We start from the raw sequence: 18,304 nt of genomic DNA, 5'->3' as shown, positions 1-18,304 counted from the left end.
TTACAGACAGAGGTACGCACGGCTGGGAGTGTTGCAGAGACAGGAAAGCAAGGCTGGAGATGTTAGTGAAATAAGTGAACAAGGAAGGAGATGTAACAGAGAGAGGACAACACGGCCGGGATGTTGTTGAGAGAAGAAAGTAAGGCTGGAGATGTTACAGAAATGGGAAAGCAAAGCTGGAAATTTTGATGTGATAGGAACGTAAAGCCTATATTCCAGAGATTGGGAAGCAAGACTGGAAATGTTACAGAGGTAAGAATGCAATATGAACCAATGCTGGAGATGTTATAGTGATAGAAACGCAAGGCTGGAGATGCTAAAGAGATACATATGCAAGGCTTGAGATGTTACAGAGATCGGAAAACAAGGCTGGACATGTCACAGAGATAGGGATGCAAGGTTGGAGATATTACAGAGAAGGTACGCAAGTCTGGAGAAGTTACAGAGATAGCAAAGCCAGGCTGGAGATGTTAGAGAATTAAGAAAACAAGGCTGTAGATGTTACAGACAGATGAAGCACAGCTGGGGATGTAGAAGCAACAGGAAAGCAAGGCTGGACATTTTGCAGAGATATGAAAGCATTGCTGGAGTGGTTACAAAGAAAGGAAAGCGAGGCTGGAGATCTTACAGAGACAGGAAAGCAAGGATGGAGATGTTACAGAGATACGAAAGCAAGGCTAGGGATGTTACAGAGACATGAACGCAAGGCTGGAAATGCTATAGAGCAGGAAAGCAAGGCTGGATATTTCCAGAGATAGGGATGCCAGGCTGGAAATGTGATAGCGATAGGAGAGCAAGGCTGGAGATGGTGCAGAGATGAGAGAGCAAGACTTGAATTTTTTGAGAGATAGGAGGGCAAGGCTGGAGATGTCATAATGATAGGAACGCTATGCTGGAGATGTTACAGAGCTAGGGAAGCAAGGTTTGACTTTATACAGAGATAGGGAGGCAAGTTTGGAGATGTCACAGTGAAAGGAAAGCAAGGCTGGAGACATTAGTGAAATAAGACAACGATGCCAGAGACGTTACAGAGAGAGGAAAGCAAGGCTGGAAATATTAAAGTGATAGGAACGCAACGCTGGATATATTCCAGAAAAAGGGAAGCAAGGCCGGAAACGTTACAGAGATAGGAATGCGAGGCTGGCGCAGTTACAGAGATGAGAAAGCCATGCTTGAATGTTGTCAGAGATAGGAAAGCAAGGTTGGTGATGTTTTAGTGATAGAAGCGCAATGCTGGAGATGCTACAGAGATAGGGATGCAAGGCTATAGATGTTACAGAGATCAGAAAGCAAGGCCAGAAATGTTCCAGAGATAAGAATGCAAGACTGGACAGGTTAGAGGGATAGGGATGCAAGGCTGGAGATGTTACAGAGATAGGAAAACAAGGATGGAGATGTTATTGTAATAAGTAAACAAGGATGGAGATGTAACAGAGAGAGGAACGCACGGCTGGCCATGTTGTAGAGAGAGGAAAGCAAGGCTGTAGATGTTACAGAGAGAGGATGGGAAGGCTGGTGATGTTGCAAAGATATGAAAGTAAGACTGGAGGTGTTACAGAGAATGGAGAAAGGCTGAAGATGTTACAGAGATGGGAAAGCAAGGCTGGAGATGTTACAGAGAGAGGTATGCAGGGCTTGGAAAGCAAGGCTGGAGATAGTGATAGGAACACAATGCTGGAGATGTTACAGAGATATGGAGCAAGGCTGGAGATGTTACAGAGAGAGGTATGCACGGCTGGGAATGTTTCAGAGACAGGCAAGCACAGCTACAGATGTTGCAGTGGAAGTAAAGCAAGGCTGGAGATGTAACAGAGATAGGAAAGCAAGACTGGAAATATTATTGTGATAAGACCGCAATGCTGGATAGATCCCAGACAGTGGGAAGCAAGGCTGGAGATATTACAGAGAAAGGGACACAAGGCTGGGGCAGTTACAGAGATAACAAAGCCAGGCTGGAGATGTCAGAGAATTAAGAAAACGAGGCTGGAGATATTACAGACAGATGAAGCACAGCTGGGAATGTAGAAGCAACAGGAAAGCAAGGCTGGAGATGTTACAGTGAGGGGAAGCAAGGCTGGACACTTTGCAGAGTTAGGAAAGCATGGCTGGAGATATCAGTGAGAGGAAAGCAAGGCAAGAGATGTTACAGAGATCGGAAAGCAAGACTGGAGATGTTAAAGAGTTACAATGCTGGATATATTCCAGAGAAGGGAAACAAGGCTGGAAATGTTACAGAGATAGAAATCCGAAGCCGGCCGAAATTACAGAGATGTGAAAGACATCTTGAAGTATTTCAGACATAGGAAAGCAAGGCTGGAGATGTTATAGCCCTGGAAACGCAAAGCTGGAGCAGTTACAGCGATTGAGAAGCAAGGCTGGAGATGTTATAGAGAAAGTAATGCAAGTCTGGAGATGTTACACAGGAGGGAATGAGTGGCTGAAGATGTGGCACAGAGGAAAATAAGGCTGAAGAAGTAATAGAGAGAGGAAAGCGAAGCTGGAGATGTTTCAGCGAGAGGAAAGCAAGACTGGAGAGGGTATATGGAATGGAAAGTAAGGCTGGAGATGTTAGAGAATTAAGAAACCAAGGCTGGAGATATTACAGAGAGAGGAAAGCAAGGCTGAATTTGTTACAGAGTGTGGTCAGGATGGCTAGTGGATGTTGCAAAGATACGCAAGCAAGACTGACGATGTTAGAGAGAGAGGTAAGCAAGGCGGGAGAGGTTACAGCAGTAGCAAAGCCAGGCTTAAGATGTTAGAGAAATAAGAAAACAAGGCTTTGGAAGTTACAGAGAGAGGAAAGAACGGCTGGGATGCTGAAGAGAAGGAAAACAAGGCTGGAGATGGAATAGTGAGGGTAAAGCAAATTTGGAGATGTTGTAGAGAGAGGAAAGTAAGGCTGGAGACTTTGCAGATATAGAAAAGCAAGGCTGGAGTGGTTATAGAGGGAGGAAAGCAAGGCGGGACATGTTACAGAGATACAAAAGAAAGGCTGGGGATATTACAGAGATGAGAATGCATGCCTTGAAATTTTACAGAAATTGGAAAGCAAGGCTGGAGATGTCATAGTGATTGGAACACAATGCTGGAGATGATACAGAGATATGGAGCGAGGCTGGAGATCTTACAGAGATGGGAAAGAAAGGCTGGAGATGTTACAGAGAGAGGTATGCATGGCTGGGAATGTTGTAGAGACAGGCAAGCACAGCGACGAATGTTGCAGTGGGAGTAAAGCAAGGCTGGAGATGTCACAGAGATAGGAAAGCAAGACTGGGAATATTATTGTGATAAGACCGCACTGCTGGATAGATCCCAGACAGTGGGAAGCAGGGCTGGAAATGTTACAGAGATCGGAATGGGAGGCTGGGGATGTCACAGACATGAGAAATCAGGGCTTGAAAGTTTTCAGAGATAGGAAAGCAAGCCTGGAGATGTCATAGTGATAGGAACGCAATGCTCGAGATGTTCCAGAGGTAGGGAAGCAAGGCTGGAGATGTTATAGTGATGGAATCCCAATGCTGGAGATGCTATACAGATAGGGCTGCAAGGCTGGAAGTGTTACAGAGATCGTAAAGCAAAGCTAGAGCTGTTACAGGGATAGGAATGCAAGGCTGGACATGTTCCTGAGATTGGGTTGCAAGGCTGGAGATTTAGATTAGATTAGACTTACAGTGTGGAAACAGGCCCTTCGGCCCAACAAGTCCACACCGACCCGCCGAAGCGCAACCCACCCATACCCCTACATTTACCCCTTACCTAACACTACGGGCAATTTTAGCTTGGCCAATTCACCTGACCCGCACATCTTTGTGACTGTGGGAGGAAACCGGAGCACCCGGAGGAAACCCACGCAGACACGGGGAGAACGTGCAAACTCCACACAGTCAGTCGCCTGAGTCGGGAATTGAACCCAGGTCTACAGGCGCTGTGAGGCAGCAGTGCTAACCACCGTGCCAAGACGGGAATGCAAGGAAGGAGATGATACAGAGAGAGGAAAGCACGGGTGAGGATGTAAAAGAGATAGCAAAGCAAGGCTGGAGGGGTTACAGTTTAGGAACACAATGCTGAAGATGTTACAGAGAACAGGAAGCAAGGCTCAAGATTTTGCAGAGATCTGAACACAGGTCTGGAGATGTTAGAGAGATAGGAAAGCAAGGCTGGAGCGTTTACAGAGTTAGCAATGCAAGGCTGGAGTGGATACAGAGAGATGAAAGCAAGTTATGGCGGAGATGTTACAGAGACTGCAAAGTAAGGTTGTAGATGTCACAGCGATGGGAAAGCAAGGCTGGAGATGTTACAGAGTAAGGGAGGCAAGATTGGAGATATTTTAGCGAGTTGAAAGCAAGGCTGAAAATGTGACAGAGTGAGAAAAGTGGAGATGTTACCGAGAGACAAAGCAAGGCTGGAGATATTACAGAAAAAGGAAAGCAAGGCTGGAGGTGTTAGAGAAGTAAGAAAACAAGGCTGGAGATATTACAGAAAGAGGAAAGTAGGGCTGGAGAGTAGATTACTTACAGTGTGGAAACAGGCCCTTTCACCCAACAAGTCCACACCGACCCGTCGAAGCGCAACCCACCCATACCCCTACATTTACCCCTTACCTAACACTACGGGCAATTTCCCATGGCCAATTCACCTGACCCGCACATCTTTGGACTGTGGGAGAAAACCGGAGCACACCCGCATGGGGAGAATGTGCAAACTCCACACAGACAGTCGCCCGAGTCAGGAATTGAACCCAGGTCTCTGGCGCTGTGAGGCAGCAGTGTTAACCACTGTGCCACCGTGCTGATAAGCGACTGGGCTTATATACCCTTGGGTTTAGAAGACTGAGAGGGGATCTGATTGAGACATATAAGATTATGAAAGGATTGGACACTCTGGCAACAGGAAACATGTTTCCGCTGATGGGTCAGTCCTGAACCAGAGGACACAGCTTAAAAATACGGGGTGGACCATTTAGGACAGAGATGAGGAGAAACTTCTTCACCCAGAGAGTGGTGGCTGTGTGGAATGCTCTGCCCCAGAGGACAGTGGAGGCCCAGTCTCTGGATTCATTTAAGAAAGAGCTGGATAGAGCTCTCAAAGATAGTGGAATCAAGGGTTATGGAGATAAGGCAGGAAGAGGATACTAATTAGGAATGATCAGCCATGATCATATTGAATGGCGAAGCAGGCTCGAAGGGCTGAATGGCCTACTCCTGCACCTATTGTCTATTGTCTATTAGGTAAAAACAATGACTGCAGATGCTGGGAACCAGATTCTGGATTAGTGGTGCTGGAAGAGCACAGCAGTTCAGGCAGCATCCAACGAGCAGCGAAATCGACGTTTCGGGCAAAAGCCCTTCATCAGGAATAAAGGCAGAGAGGCTGAAGCGTGGAGAGATAAGCTAGAGGAGGGTGGGGGTGGGGAGAGAGTAGCATAGAGTACAATGGGTGAGTGGGGGAGGGGATGAAGGTGATAGGTCAGGGAGGAGGGGGTTGGAGTGGAAAAGAAGATAGGCAGGTTGGACCAGTCCGGACAAGTCATGGGGACAGTGCTGAGCTGGAAGTTTGGAACTAGGGTGAGGTGGGGAAGGGGAAATGAGGAAACTGTTGAAGTCCACATTGATGCCCTGGGGTTGAAGAGTTCCGAGGCGGAAGATGAGGCTTACTTCCTCCAGGCGTCTGATGGTGAGGGAGCGACGGTGAAGGAGGCCCAGGACCTCCATGTCCTCGGCAGAGTGGGAGGGGGAGTTGAAATGTTGGGCCACGGGGCGGTGTGGTTGATTGGTGCGGGTGTCCCGGAGATGTTCCCTAAAGCGCTCTGCTAGGAGGCGCCCAGTCTCCCCAATGGAGAGGAGACCGCATCGGGAGCAACGGATACAATAAATGATATTAGTGGATGTGCAGGTAAAACATTGATGGATGTGGAAGGCTCCTTTAGGGCCTTGGATAGAGGTGAGGGAGGAGGTGTGGGCACAGGTTTTACAGTTCCTGCGGTGGCAGGGGAAAGTGCCAGGATGGGAGGGTGGATTGTAGGGGGGCGTGGACCTGACCAGGTAGTCACGGAGGGAACGGTCTTTGCGGAAGGCGGAAAGGGGTGGGGAGGGAAATATATCCCTGGTGGTGGGGTCTTTTTGGAGGTGGCGGAAATTGTCTATTGTCTATTTTGGGAAAGCAAATCTTAAACACTTAATGGTAAGGTCCTAGGGAGCGTTGCTGAACAAAGAGACCTTGGAGTGCAGGTGCATAGCTCCTTGAAAGTGGAGTCGTAGGTAGATAGGATAGTGAAGAAGACGTTTGGTATGCTTTCCTTTATTGGTCAGAGTATTGAGTACAGGAGTTGGGAGGTCATGTTGTGGTTGTACAGGACATTGGTTAAGCCACTGTTGGAATATTGTGTGCAATTCTGGTCTCCTTCCTATTGGAAAGATGTTGTGAAACTTGAAAAGGTTCAGAAAAGAGTAACAAGGATGTTGCCAGGGTTGGAGGATCTGAGCTACAGGGAGAGGCTGAACAAGCTGGGGCTGTTTTCCCTGGAGTGTCGGAGGCTGAGGGGTGACCTTATAGAGGTTTACACAATTATGAGGGGCATGGATAGGATAAATAGACAAAGTCTTTCCCCTGGGGTTGGGGAATCCAGAACTAGAGGGCATAGGTTTAGGGTGAGAGGGGAAAAACATAAAAGAGACCTAAGGGACAACTGTTTCACACAGAGGGTGGTATGTGTATGGAATGAGCTGCCAGAGGAAGTGGTGGAGGCTGGTACAATTGCAACATTTAAGAGGCATTTGGATGGGTATATGAATAGGAAGGGTTTGGAGGGATATGGGCCGGGTGCTGGCAGGTGGGACAAGATTGGGTTGGGTTGGACAGATTGGACCGAAGGGTCAGTTTCCATGCTGTACATCTCTATGACTCTTTGACTCTAATTCCTGCATGGGGGTGGCTACTTGCTAGTCACCCCTTCTTGCAAGAACGTTTCAATAAAATTCGCTGCTTCAGAATTTGACTCGGACTGAAATTGTTTCTCACACACAAGGGCAAATGTTGGCATCGAACCAGCCTGTGAGACTGGTCAATGGCACTGCCCAGTGTGAAAGCTCCTGTAACACACTCACACTGGTACCCCGCCCCTTGGCTCACCATTCGCAATCCAGTCCCTGTTTTATTGTCAGCAGCTTGGTTTCCACAGCATCATCCTGAAGCGGTAATTCTGTTCCAGTATTTCAGTCTCACCCAGTCACCTCAAACTTCAAATTGCGATCTTCTTCCCTCATGGGAATGTGGACATTGCATGGAAATGCTCTTACTTTTGGAAAGTATCTCACTGCTAGTTTCCAAATTCATTTCCCGATCTGAGATTCCAAAGCTCGCTGAGCTGGAAGGTTCATTTCCAGACGTTTCATCACCATACGAGGTAACATCTTCAGTGGGCCTCAGGTGAAGCGATGCTTTCTGTTTATATGTTTGGGTTTCTTTGGGTTGGTGATGTCATTTCCAAACATATAAATAGAAAGCAGGAATTTTCAGCAGTGCTTCGCCTGAGGCCCACTGAAGATGTTACCTATTTTGGTGACAAAACATCCGGAAATGAACCTTCCAGCTCAGCGAGCAAACCTACATCCAAAACCTCAACCTGAGTTACAAATCTTCTCAAACCCAGCTAAGTTCAAAGCTCAGTGAAACCATCCCTCCCCCCATGGTGTTGTTTCACTCCTGACCCATGGGCAGGATCTGGGGGGTAACACGTTTTCTGCACCAGTCACATTTGATGGAAGCTGTAATTGGATGGAGACAGGGGGATTCTGTCCCTTGATCAGATGGAAGATCCACCTCAATCCAGCCAATCACAGCTCTATCATCCCAGCAATGAACAACGATCTGGGACTACACACAGTCCCCAGACTCTAGATCCTAGAGTCCAAGATAAAGTCGGAGTTGGGGTCTGTGTCATGAACTCTTTGCCATTTTACTTGAGTACTTCATGAAGTTGGTTTTTAAAGCTGCCAGGGTTTCAGGCTGGCTCTGGGACAGAGACTTGAGCGTATCCAGGGAGGATACTTGAGCTGTGAGGACTCCTTCGTGGGTCTTGTCGAATAAATCTCTGTCGACTGCCGTCTTCACCCGATCACGCCAAGCGGTGAGCGCGGACAAACCTTCCAATGGGTCATAGCCAACACCGAGGGGCTGCAGGGACAGGAAGAGGAGTCAGTGAGCACGGGGTAGACACCATCGTGGGGCAGTAAGACACCGAAACAAACCAGACCATCTTTCACCCACTTCCCACTGGGCACCGGATCACACAGAGCCCAACATCCATGTTTATCCAGAGACAGGGACACTCACACACAGACACATACATACACACACACACACACACATACATACACACTGACACAGACATTCACACACAGAGACACATACACATACACACACACACACACACAGAGCCCAACATCCACGTTTATCCAGAGACAGGGACACTCACACACAGACACATACACACACACACACACACACACACACACACACATACATACACACTGACATAGACATTCACACACAGAGACACATACACACACACACACACACACAGAGCCCAACATCCATGTTTATCCAGAGACAGAGAGAGACACACACACACAGACACACACATACACACATATACACACACACACAAACACACACACAGAGCCCAACATCCATGTTTATCCAGAGACAGAGACACACGCACACACACACACACGCACACACAGACACTCACACACAGACACACACACACACACACACCGAGACAGACACTCACACACACAGACACACACAGACACTCGCACACACCGAGACAGACAGACACACACACACACAGACACTCACACACACTGACACAGACACTCACACAGAGACACACACACACACACACAGACACTGACACAGAGATACACACACAGACATTCATACACACACACACACACACTGACACAGACACACAAACAGACACACACACATACACAGACAGAGACACTCACACACACAGACACACTGACACAGACACATACACAGAGATACTCACACACATGGAGACACATACACACACACACACACACACACAGATAGAGAGACAGACAGAAAGACAGAGACGGAGACAGAGACACACACACAGAGACACTCACACACAGACACAGACACACATGCAGACAGAGACACTTACACACAGAGACACAGACACACACCCAGAGACACAGGCACATACCCACAGACATTCACACACACTCACATAGACGCACAGACACACACACTCACACAGACACAGACACACCCACACAGACAAACAGAAACACACAATCTCACAGACAGACACACACACACAGACACACACTCACACACAGACAGACACACACACAGACACACCCAGACACACAGAAACACACACAATCTCACAGACACTCACACACACACACACACTCACACACAGATACACACACACTCACACACACAGACACACTCACACACAGACACACAGTTTGAATCAAAACTGAAAGAATTGTGGATGCTGTAAGTCAGAAACTAAACCAGAAACTGCAGGAAAAGCTCAGCAAGTCTGGCAGCATCTGTGGAGAAAGATCCGAGTGAACGTTTCAGGTCTGAAGTCAGTTTGAATGTGTGCGCAGTGCTCCACCTCATGGTCACGTGACCCACCAACTGCTGATATTGATCTCCCACTGCCCATATTCCCCGACTCCCTCAGTAACCCACCCAGCCTGGATATCACTGGATGCAATGGACACTTTAACACGGCCAATTCACCTGAGCTGCACATCTTAGGACTGTGGGAGGAAACCGGAGCACCCGGAGGAAACCCACGCAGACACAGGGAGAATGTGCAAACTCCACACAGACAGTTGCCTGAGGTTGGAATCGAACCCGGGTCCCTGGCGCTGTGGGATAGCAGTGCTCACCACTGAGTCACCGGCCACTCACTTGGCTGCAGGGTATTCAGTTTTTTTCATCATTGAGTCTGTACTCTAAATAACTGGTGCCCTGGAACTGGTCCCTGCAGCACTCCATTAGTTACAGCTTGCAATCCTGGAAATGCCCCCCATCCCCCTTTATCCCACCGGAGGGTACATTTCCCTTGTTTAATCTTCCAAACCCTGTCCATGGGAATGGGGAATGGGGAACAAACATAGATCTCCTGTGGTGATCATATCAAGGAGCACCATTCCTGGAGGGTGGTATTTTATACCCAGGGCCATGCTGGTTTGTGAAATATTGTTTCCCCTTGTGGCCGAGCCTAGGACCAGAAGGTATCATCTCAGAGTTTGGGGTTGACAGTGGGGTGCTGGAAAAGCACAGCAGGAATCAGGAATCAGCATTCGAGGAACAGGAGAATCAACGTTTTGGGCATAAGCCCTTCTTCAGGAATCAGGAAGCCTTCCTGATGAAGGAGTTTTGCCTGAAACCTCGACTCTCCTGCTCCTCGGATGCTGCCTGACCTGCTGTGCTTTTCCAGCACCACCCTCTCGACTCGGATCTCCAGCATCTGCAGGCCTCAGTTTCTCCTCAGAATTTGGAGTTGTCCATTGAAGACAGAGATGAAGAGGAATGTCTTCACTCAGAGGGGAGTGAATCTGTGAAGTGCTTTCCTGTAGACTGCTGCTGAGACTGGGCCACGGAGTATATTCAGGGATGGGAGAGACAGATTTTAATCAATATGGGAATCGATGGTGATGGGGCAACTCAGAAAAGTTGGCAATGGTAGGATTATCCGATTACCCATGATCCCATTGAATGGTGGAGCAGATACGATGGGCTGAATGGCCCATTCCTGCTCCGATATCTAATGATCCCAAGGAGGCCCTTCAATGGGAGCTGTTTGATCCCTGGATCCTTCTCGGCTCTCCAGTGATCCAGTCGTTCTGAAATGGTTACAATCTCGAGCTCAGTGACCACCCCCTCCCCCCCCCCCCCCAATCCCACTTTGTGCTGATGCGTTGTACAGGTATCGCCCACTTTTCAAACGTTCACTCTGTGTCACTTTGCTTGAATCAAAGACCCACATTTGGACCTGGTTTTGCTCACCGAAACAAATCCAAAGAGGAATTTCGCTTTTACCAGAAAAGGTGAGAGTTTTCCCTGATAAAATAATGCTACTTCACTTTACTCCATTTCATGGGAACGCTGTAGTTTGGGATAGTAGGAGATACCTGGATAACATGGACACTTCACCACAAAGTGGGAGTGGGGGGAAGGGGGGGTCATTGAGCTCGAGATTGTAACCATTTCAGAACGACTGGATCGCTGGAGAGCCGAGAAGGATCCAGGGATCAAACAGCTCCCATTGAAGGGCTCGCACAAACGGGTGAAAAGGCCTCCCTGCTCCTCCTCATGCCAGAATATTTGTCACTACCTCCCCCCCACCCCCCCAACTCTGTCAGGGACACTCACCTGCGTGAGATCAACAATGGCCACCAGGTCAGCCAGGGAGATCTCCGAGCCAGCAATGTACGGCCTCTCCTGAAGGAACTTCTCTTGGAAACTCTTCAGGGCTTGGGCCAGTTCATCCTGGGCCTCTGTCATCTTGTCTTCAGGACATGGTGCCCCCATCATGGCTGGGAATAAACCCTGCAAACCCAAGAACCAGACAGAAAATCAGAAATCACGGCCCAGAATCGGAGACTGTCACTTCAGACCAGGCCTGACGAGTAGGCCGAGGGCCTAGTCAGCGCCACAGCCTGCCAATGACTGACTGTTCATTCACACAGGCTGTGTTTGTGCGTTTGTGTGTGTGGATGTTTTGCTGTTCATGAACGGTAGCACTATTCCTGTAACTGAGTTCTCCTGTTGCTGACACCCCCTCAGCCAGCACCCAGTCCTGCTCCAGTACAGGCACAGCAGGGGAGGCCTCATTCACAGGGCCCTGGGCTGTGAAGATTGTGTGTGTGTGTGACAGAGAGAACGGAGTATGTGTGAGAGAGAGAGAGAGAGAGAGAGAGTGTGTGTGTGTGTGAGAGAGAGAGAGAGATAGAGAGAATGGTGTATGTGTGTGAGAGAGAGTGTGTGTGTGTGTGTGTGTGTGTGAGAGAGAGAGAGATAGAGAGAATGGTGTATGTGTGTGAAAGAGAGTGTGTGTGTGTGTGTGAGAGAGAGAGAGAGAGAATGTGAGAGGGAGAGTCTATGTGTGAGAGAGATTGTATGAGAGAGTGAGAGAGAGTGTGAGAGAGAAGATTGTGTGTGAGAAAGAGAGAGAGTGAGAGAGAGTGTGAGAGAGAAGGTTGTGTGTGAGAAAGAGAGAGAGAGAGAGAGAGACAGAGTGTGTTTGTGTGTGAGCGTGTGTGTGTGCATGTGTGCATGTGAATGTGTGTTTGTGCGTGTGTGTGCATGTGAATGTGTGTTTGTGTGTGATCATGTATGCGTGTGAATGTATGTTTGTGTGAGCATCTGTGTGTGTTTGCGTGTGAGTGTGCATGTGTGTGAGTGTGAGCAAGTGTGCGTGTGTGAGCGAGTGTGTGTATGTGAGCGTGTGAGAGCATGTGTGTGTGTGTGTGCGAGTGTGTTTGTGTGAGCGTGTGGATGTTTTGCTGTTAATGAGTGGTCGCACTATTCCTGTAACTGAAGATCTTTGTAAACAGAACCAACTCCCAGCAGGTTTTGTCATTTCTCCTGAGCAACAAGAAACAAGGCACATTTTCTCCAGGGAGACCGCCCCGGGCTCTGGGAGCAATGAGATATTCGAACCGTTCTTGGTGCAGAGAGTGAGAGAGTGGGAAAGTGACCAAGAGAAAACGAGAGAGTGAGAGAGAGCTGTGGCACCGGTTATTGTGATGCTTCAGTCAAAGGTGTGTGAGTAATCTCTTACTACTCAACCCGATGAACCTCAGTCATCACTCACCACTCACCAAGGATTATCCCAGGGCTGACGAGGGATACTAACCCTCAGTCACACACACAACCCAGTGAAGGGACACTGCCCCAGCACTCAGAGATTGGGAATCTCTCACCTTCATCATGAAGATTTTCCCAGCTAATGGTCTCAGAGCTGTGTGCTGCCAGGCCAGATACTCATCCACTCGGGCATGCCTCTGGAGCTCCGCTGGGTACCAGTGGTCAGGGGTCTTGTATTTACATGCCAGGTATTTGAGAATCGCCAGACTGTGAGAGACAGAAGGAAGGGAGACAGTCATCCTTCACCAACATCACCTCTGGTCCTTCACACTAACTCCCTGGGGCTGAAATCCCCAATGTATTTCCCAGGATCTCGGAGTCCCTGTGTTCAGCTTCTCTCAGGTCACACACACACAGTTTGTACCCCGTCCCTGCCTCCCAGTCACATCCTGATGTCATTGTTCTCGAATCTGTCTTCCACCACACTCAGGAATTTGGGAAAGATCCCATCTGGTATTTTGGGACATATTGTGCCAAAGGATTCTTTGTCAAATCAATCAACCAACAAAACTGGTTTGAGGAAGGTCAGACTTGTCCTTTTGGTGGGAGCACTTTGTTAATGGAATTGTCCTGATGACAGGGAAACAGCTCCAGGGGCTGTGAAAATACACCTTCCAGGCTGGAGTCTTTAACGGGGAGATTTTAATCATCGGTGCAGATTTAACAACATGCAACAGTTTCACCTCATAACCCTCGCCTTACCAATCACATTTCTCTCTCTCTCCCTTGCCCCTCTCTCCCTTGCCCCCCTCTCTCCTTTATCCCCCTCTCTCTCCCCCCCCGTCTCTCTCTCTCTCCCAATACACTCTCTCCCCTCGCCACCTCACTCTCTGCATGAAGCAGCACCAATCCCGGCTCCACAGCACAATTCATGGAATTGGAATAATCACAGTCGGTCAGTGCTGAGGGAGTGCCGCACTGTCAGAGGGTCAGTGCTGAGGGAGTGCCGTACTGTCAGAGGGTCAGTGCTGAGGGTGTGCCACACTGTCGGAGGGTCAGTGCTGAGGGAGTGCCGCACTGTCAGAGGGTCAGTGCTGAGGGTGTGCCACACTGTCGGAGGGTCAGTGCTGAGGGAGTGCCGCACTGTCAGAGGGTCAGTGCTGAGGGAGTGCCGTACTGTCAGAGGGTCAGTGCTGAGGGTGTGCCACACTGTCGGAGGGTCAGTGCTGAGGGAGTGCCGCACTGTCAGAGGGTCAGTGCTGAGGGAGTGCCGCACTGTCAGAGGGTCAGTGCTGAGGGAGTGGGCACTGTTGGAGGGTCAGTGCTGAGGGAGCCCCACACTGTCAGAGGGTCAGTGCTGAGGGAGTGGGCACTGTTGGAGGGTCAGTGCTGAGGGAGCCCCACACTGTCAGAGGGTCAGTGCTGAGGGAGTGCCACACTATCAGAGGGTCCGGACTGAGGGAGTGCCGCACTGTCAGAGGGTCCGGAGTGAGAGAGCCCCACACTGTTGGAGCTGCTGTGTCTGAAACCGTACCTGTGTTTCCAGCTCAGTGGAAGGAACAGAGGAGTATTTGATGTGCTGTATTTCCTAATAAATGGCTGTGTATGATGCTTCAGGAAGTGAGATGTGGGAGTGTAGGACTGTGGGAAATGATAGGTGCTACAGAAATGCAAGTCCTGCTGCCCGATATTGCACAGGGACCATCCAGGGAATGTTGTTGCTGCGGAGTCCGTTTGATTCGGGAAAAGTGGGACATGTCCAAGTGTTTGGGAGCAGCTTTCACTGTCCCCAGGGGAAGTCAGTGTGTTCCTAACCAGAGTCAGCAGCAAGAACACACATCACTCCCCATCTCCAGGCATCCTGACCCCCTCAGGGTCAAGCCAACACTAACTACCTTACCTCTCGCACAGGGTGAACTCTCCATCCTTTATCACCGGCACCTTTCCCAGAGGATTCACTTTCCGAAACTCCTCCGAATGTTGTTCTCCTGCACAGAGAGAGACCCATGAGTCAGCTGCCCGCTGAAATCCCCAGCTCCCACTGCCTGCCCAGCCCGAACCCCCTTCCTGAGGTTCCCTCCCTCCTGCTGTCACTCTCTCTCTCTGCATTTACTGTCTGGATCATCTCTCTCCGATTTCTCACTCCGGGTTTTCACTGTGTTTTCCATCACTCTGGTTTCACACACACTGCCTCCCTGGATCATCTCCCCAACCCCCACTCTCCCCCTCCCTCTCTCTCTTTCTGTCTCTCTCTGATTTCTCTCGCTGCCTGGTTTCACTCTCTCTCTGTTAAAAATCACACTTCAGGTTATAGCCCAACAGGTTTCGCTGGAAACACCAGCTTCCTGTTGGACTCTAACCTGGTGTTGTGTGATTTTTCACTTTGTCCACCCCAGTCCAACACCGTCTCCTCCACATCATCTCTCTCTCTCTCCATCTCTCTGTCTCTGTGGATCAGCCCTCCCTCTCTCTCTCTCTCTCTGTTTCTCAGTCCCTCTCTCTGTTCGCTTCCTCCCCCACTATCCCTGTGAATGTGAGTGTGAGTGTGTGCTCTCTCCCTCCCCCACTGTCCCTGAGTGTGAGTGTGAGTGTGTCTCTCTCCCTCCCCCACTGTCCCTGTGAGTGAGTGTGAGTGTGAGTGTGTGCTCTCTCCCTCCCCCACTGTCCCTGTGAGTGTGAGTGTGTGCTCTCTCCCTCCCCCACTGTCCCTGTGAGTGAGTGTGAGTGTGAGTGTGTGCTTTCTCCCTCCCCCACTGTCCCTGTGAGTGAGTGTGAGTGTGAGTGTGTGCTTTCTCCCTCCCCCACTGTCCCTGTGAGTGAGTGTGAGTGTGTGCTTTCTCCCTCCCCCACTGTCCCTGTGAGTGAGTGTGAGTGTGAGTGTGTGCTTTCTCCCTCCCCCACCGTCCCTGTGAGTGAGTGTGAGTGTGACAGGGCTGAGAGGCCAGGTCAGTGTAAAGCTGGAGGGCCATGCCAGTGGGGAATGTGGAACACAGCCTGCTCTCACTCTGACCGAGGGAGCCCAGTCCATTCACCCTGTCCACCCGGGACTAACCCACACAGCACCAGCTCAGCACTGCACTGCCCACACACACCGAGACCCGCCCACCCCCAGGTTAGCACCGCCCACACACACCGAGACCTGCCCACCCCCAGGTTAGCACCGCCCACACACACCGAGACCCGCCCACCCCCAGGTTAGGCCCACTCACCCTGGTTAGCCACACCCACCCCAGATTGGCCCCACCCACCCCAGGTGGACCCCAAGCCTGTGTAAGCCCCAGCCAGCCCCCGGCCTGCTCCAGGCCCATATCCCAACAAACCTTTCCTTTCCCTATATCCGCTGTCCCTGTCCTAACCCCGTCTCTGTGACAGCCACAACATCATCACCCCCATGTACTGATCCAGGCTCGAAGCTCACCTGCCTTCCCGAGAACCCTCCTTCAACTGAAATAAACCCACATCAGCCCACGAGGATCTCTTCCTGCCTGGCCTTCAGGTCTGAGTTACTGGGCCGATCGGCTACCTTCCCCTCAATCCCTCCCCTTGCTGATCTGCTGCTTTGGTTCCCATGCCCCTCCCACTCTCGGTAAAACCCGCCCGAGTCCCACCAGCAAACCTCCCGGTGAGGATATTGGTTCCCCTCCAGTTTAGGGACAACCATCCCTCTGGTACAGGTCACCGTTGCCCCAGACCAGGTCCCAATGATCCAAGACCCTGAAACCCTGACCACTGCACCACCTCCTTAGCCACACATCCATCTGCCCTGTCTTTCTATTCCTTGCTTCACTAGCACATGGCACTGGGAGCAACCCAGAGATCCCTACCCTCGAGGTACTGGTTCTAGCCTCTTTCCTAACTCCCTGCATTCACTCTGCAGGATCTCTCCCCTCTTTCTGTTCATGGCGTTGGTACCAATGTGCACAATGACCTCTGACCTTGAAGAATTTGGTGTAACCGCTCCAAGCCTGGCAGCAGGAAGGCAGCACACCCCCCTGGACCCCTGAACCCAGCCAGAGAGATGCCTGTCTGTGCCCCGAACCAGTGAGTCTCCTACCACTGCCACTGTATTGGATCTTACCCGACCCTGCTCTACAGCAGAGCCAGTTGTGATGCCACAGGCCTGGGCTGCTGCTGTTATACCCCCCACGAGGTTATCCTCCTGACAATCCCCAAACCGGTGTACATGTTAGAGAGAGAGAGAGAGGAATAGTCACAGGGACTCCAGCACTGCCTTCCTGGTGGTCACCAATCTACCTGAGGGAGCACCTCCCTGTAACTAGTGTCCATCACACTCTCTGTCCCCTGGAAGCTCCTCAGTGTGTCCAACTGCTGCTCCAACCAAGCAACGTGGTCTATGAGGAACTGCAACTGGTCACACTTCCTGGAGACATAGTCATCAGGGACACGAGACTGCTCCCTCATCTCCCACAGTTGGCAGGAGCAGACAGCACTGCCCTCAAAGCCACCTCTGCCCCTTTACAAACAGGAATAGAAGACCATCTTACCTGGGATTCAGCTTGCTGCCTTTATCCCCAAAGCCCATGGCGTGACATTGTGTACTTCAGCGATCTACTGCTCGCTCGTGGAGACTGAGCCGAATTCTCCCAGAATGCTCCTGGGTGCTGTCAACCTGCCGCCCTCCGGCCTTCACTGGCCTTGGATTCAGGCGGATCATCCCAGTCACACAGGTGGGAATCCCAGGAACATTCCCATAATACACTGGACATTGAAGGGCACTTTCCCAGTCACACACCGGGAATGCCGGGGATATCCCACTAACACACTGGGGAATGAAGCAGACACTCCCAGTCCCACACTGGGAATTGAGGGCAACATTCCCAGACAAACACTGGGAATGGGGGGGTTATTCCCAGTCACACGTTGGGGATTGAGATGGACATTTTCCAGTCACAGGCCGGAACACGAGGGAACATTCCCAGACACAAATGCAAAAATGGGAGCATTTCCAGTTACCCGCTGGAGAATGGAGGGGACTTACTCACAGACGGGCAATTTGGGACGACATTCCCAATCACATGGCTAGAATGAAGGGGACATTCCAAGTAGCACACTGGGGAATGAGAGGACACACCCAAAACAATGCTGGAAGGAAGGGGTTCAACCCAGACACATGCTGGGGAATAACGGGGGATGCGACCTTCCCAGTTCAACGCTGGGAAGGAAGGGGGTCATCCCAGTCACACGCTGGGGAATAACGGGAGATGCGACCTTCCCAGTTCCACGTTGGGAAGGAAGGGGGTCATCCCAGTCACACGCTAGGGAATAACGGGGGATGCGACATTCCCATTTCCAGGCTGGGAAGGAAGGGGTTCATCTCAGTCACACGCTGGGGAATACCGGGGGATGCGACATTCCCATTTTCACGCTGGGAAGGAAGGGGTTCATCCCAGTCACATGCTGGGGAATAATGGAGGAT

The 18,304-nt window shown here is 50.5% G+C and overlaps 1 protein-coding gene across 1 annotated transcript; it reads right to left on the bottom strand.

The window, feature by feature from the left end:
* Nucleotides 1-7,935: 7,935 nt before the first annotated feature.
* LOC132827264 (glutathione S-transferase theta-1-like) lies at nt 7,936-14,976 on the bottom strand. Its single transcript, XM_060843886.1, has 4 exons — nt 14,768-14,976; nt 12,984-13,134; nt 11,431-11,607; nt 7,936-8,172 (listed from the first exon to the last, which is right to left on the bottom strand). Exons 1-4 carry the CDS (start codon nt 14,974-14,976, stop codon nt 7,936-7,938), a joined length of 774 nt encoding a protein of 257 aa, XP_060699869.1.
* Between the last annotated feature and the right edge of the window lie 3,328 nt (nt 14,977-18,304).

Source organism: Hemiscyllium ocellatum, chromosome 24 (genome assembly GCF_020745735.1).
Source record: "Hemiscyllium ocellatum isolate sHemOce1 chromosome 24, sHemOce1.pat.X.cur, whole genome shotgun sequence".
Lineage (NCBI taxonomy): Eukaryota > Metazoa > Chordata > Chondrichthyes > Orectolobiformes > Hemiscylliidae > Hemiscyllium > Hemiscyllium ocellatum.
The sequence above is the reverse complement of the archived record's forward strand: the minus strand, read 5'-3'. Positions and strand labels throughout refer to the sequence as shown.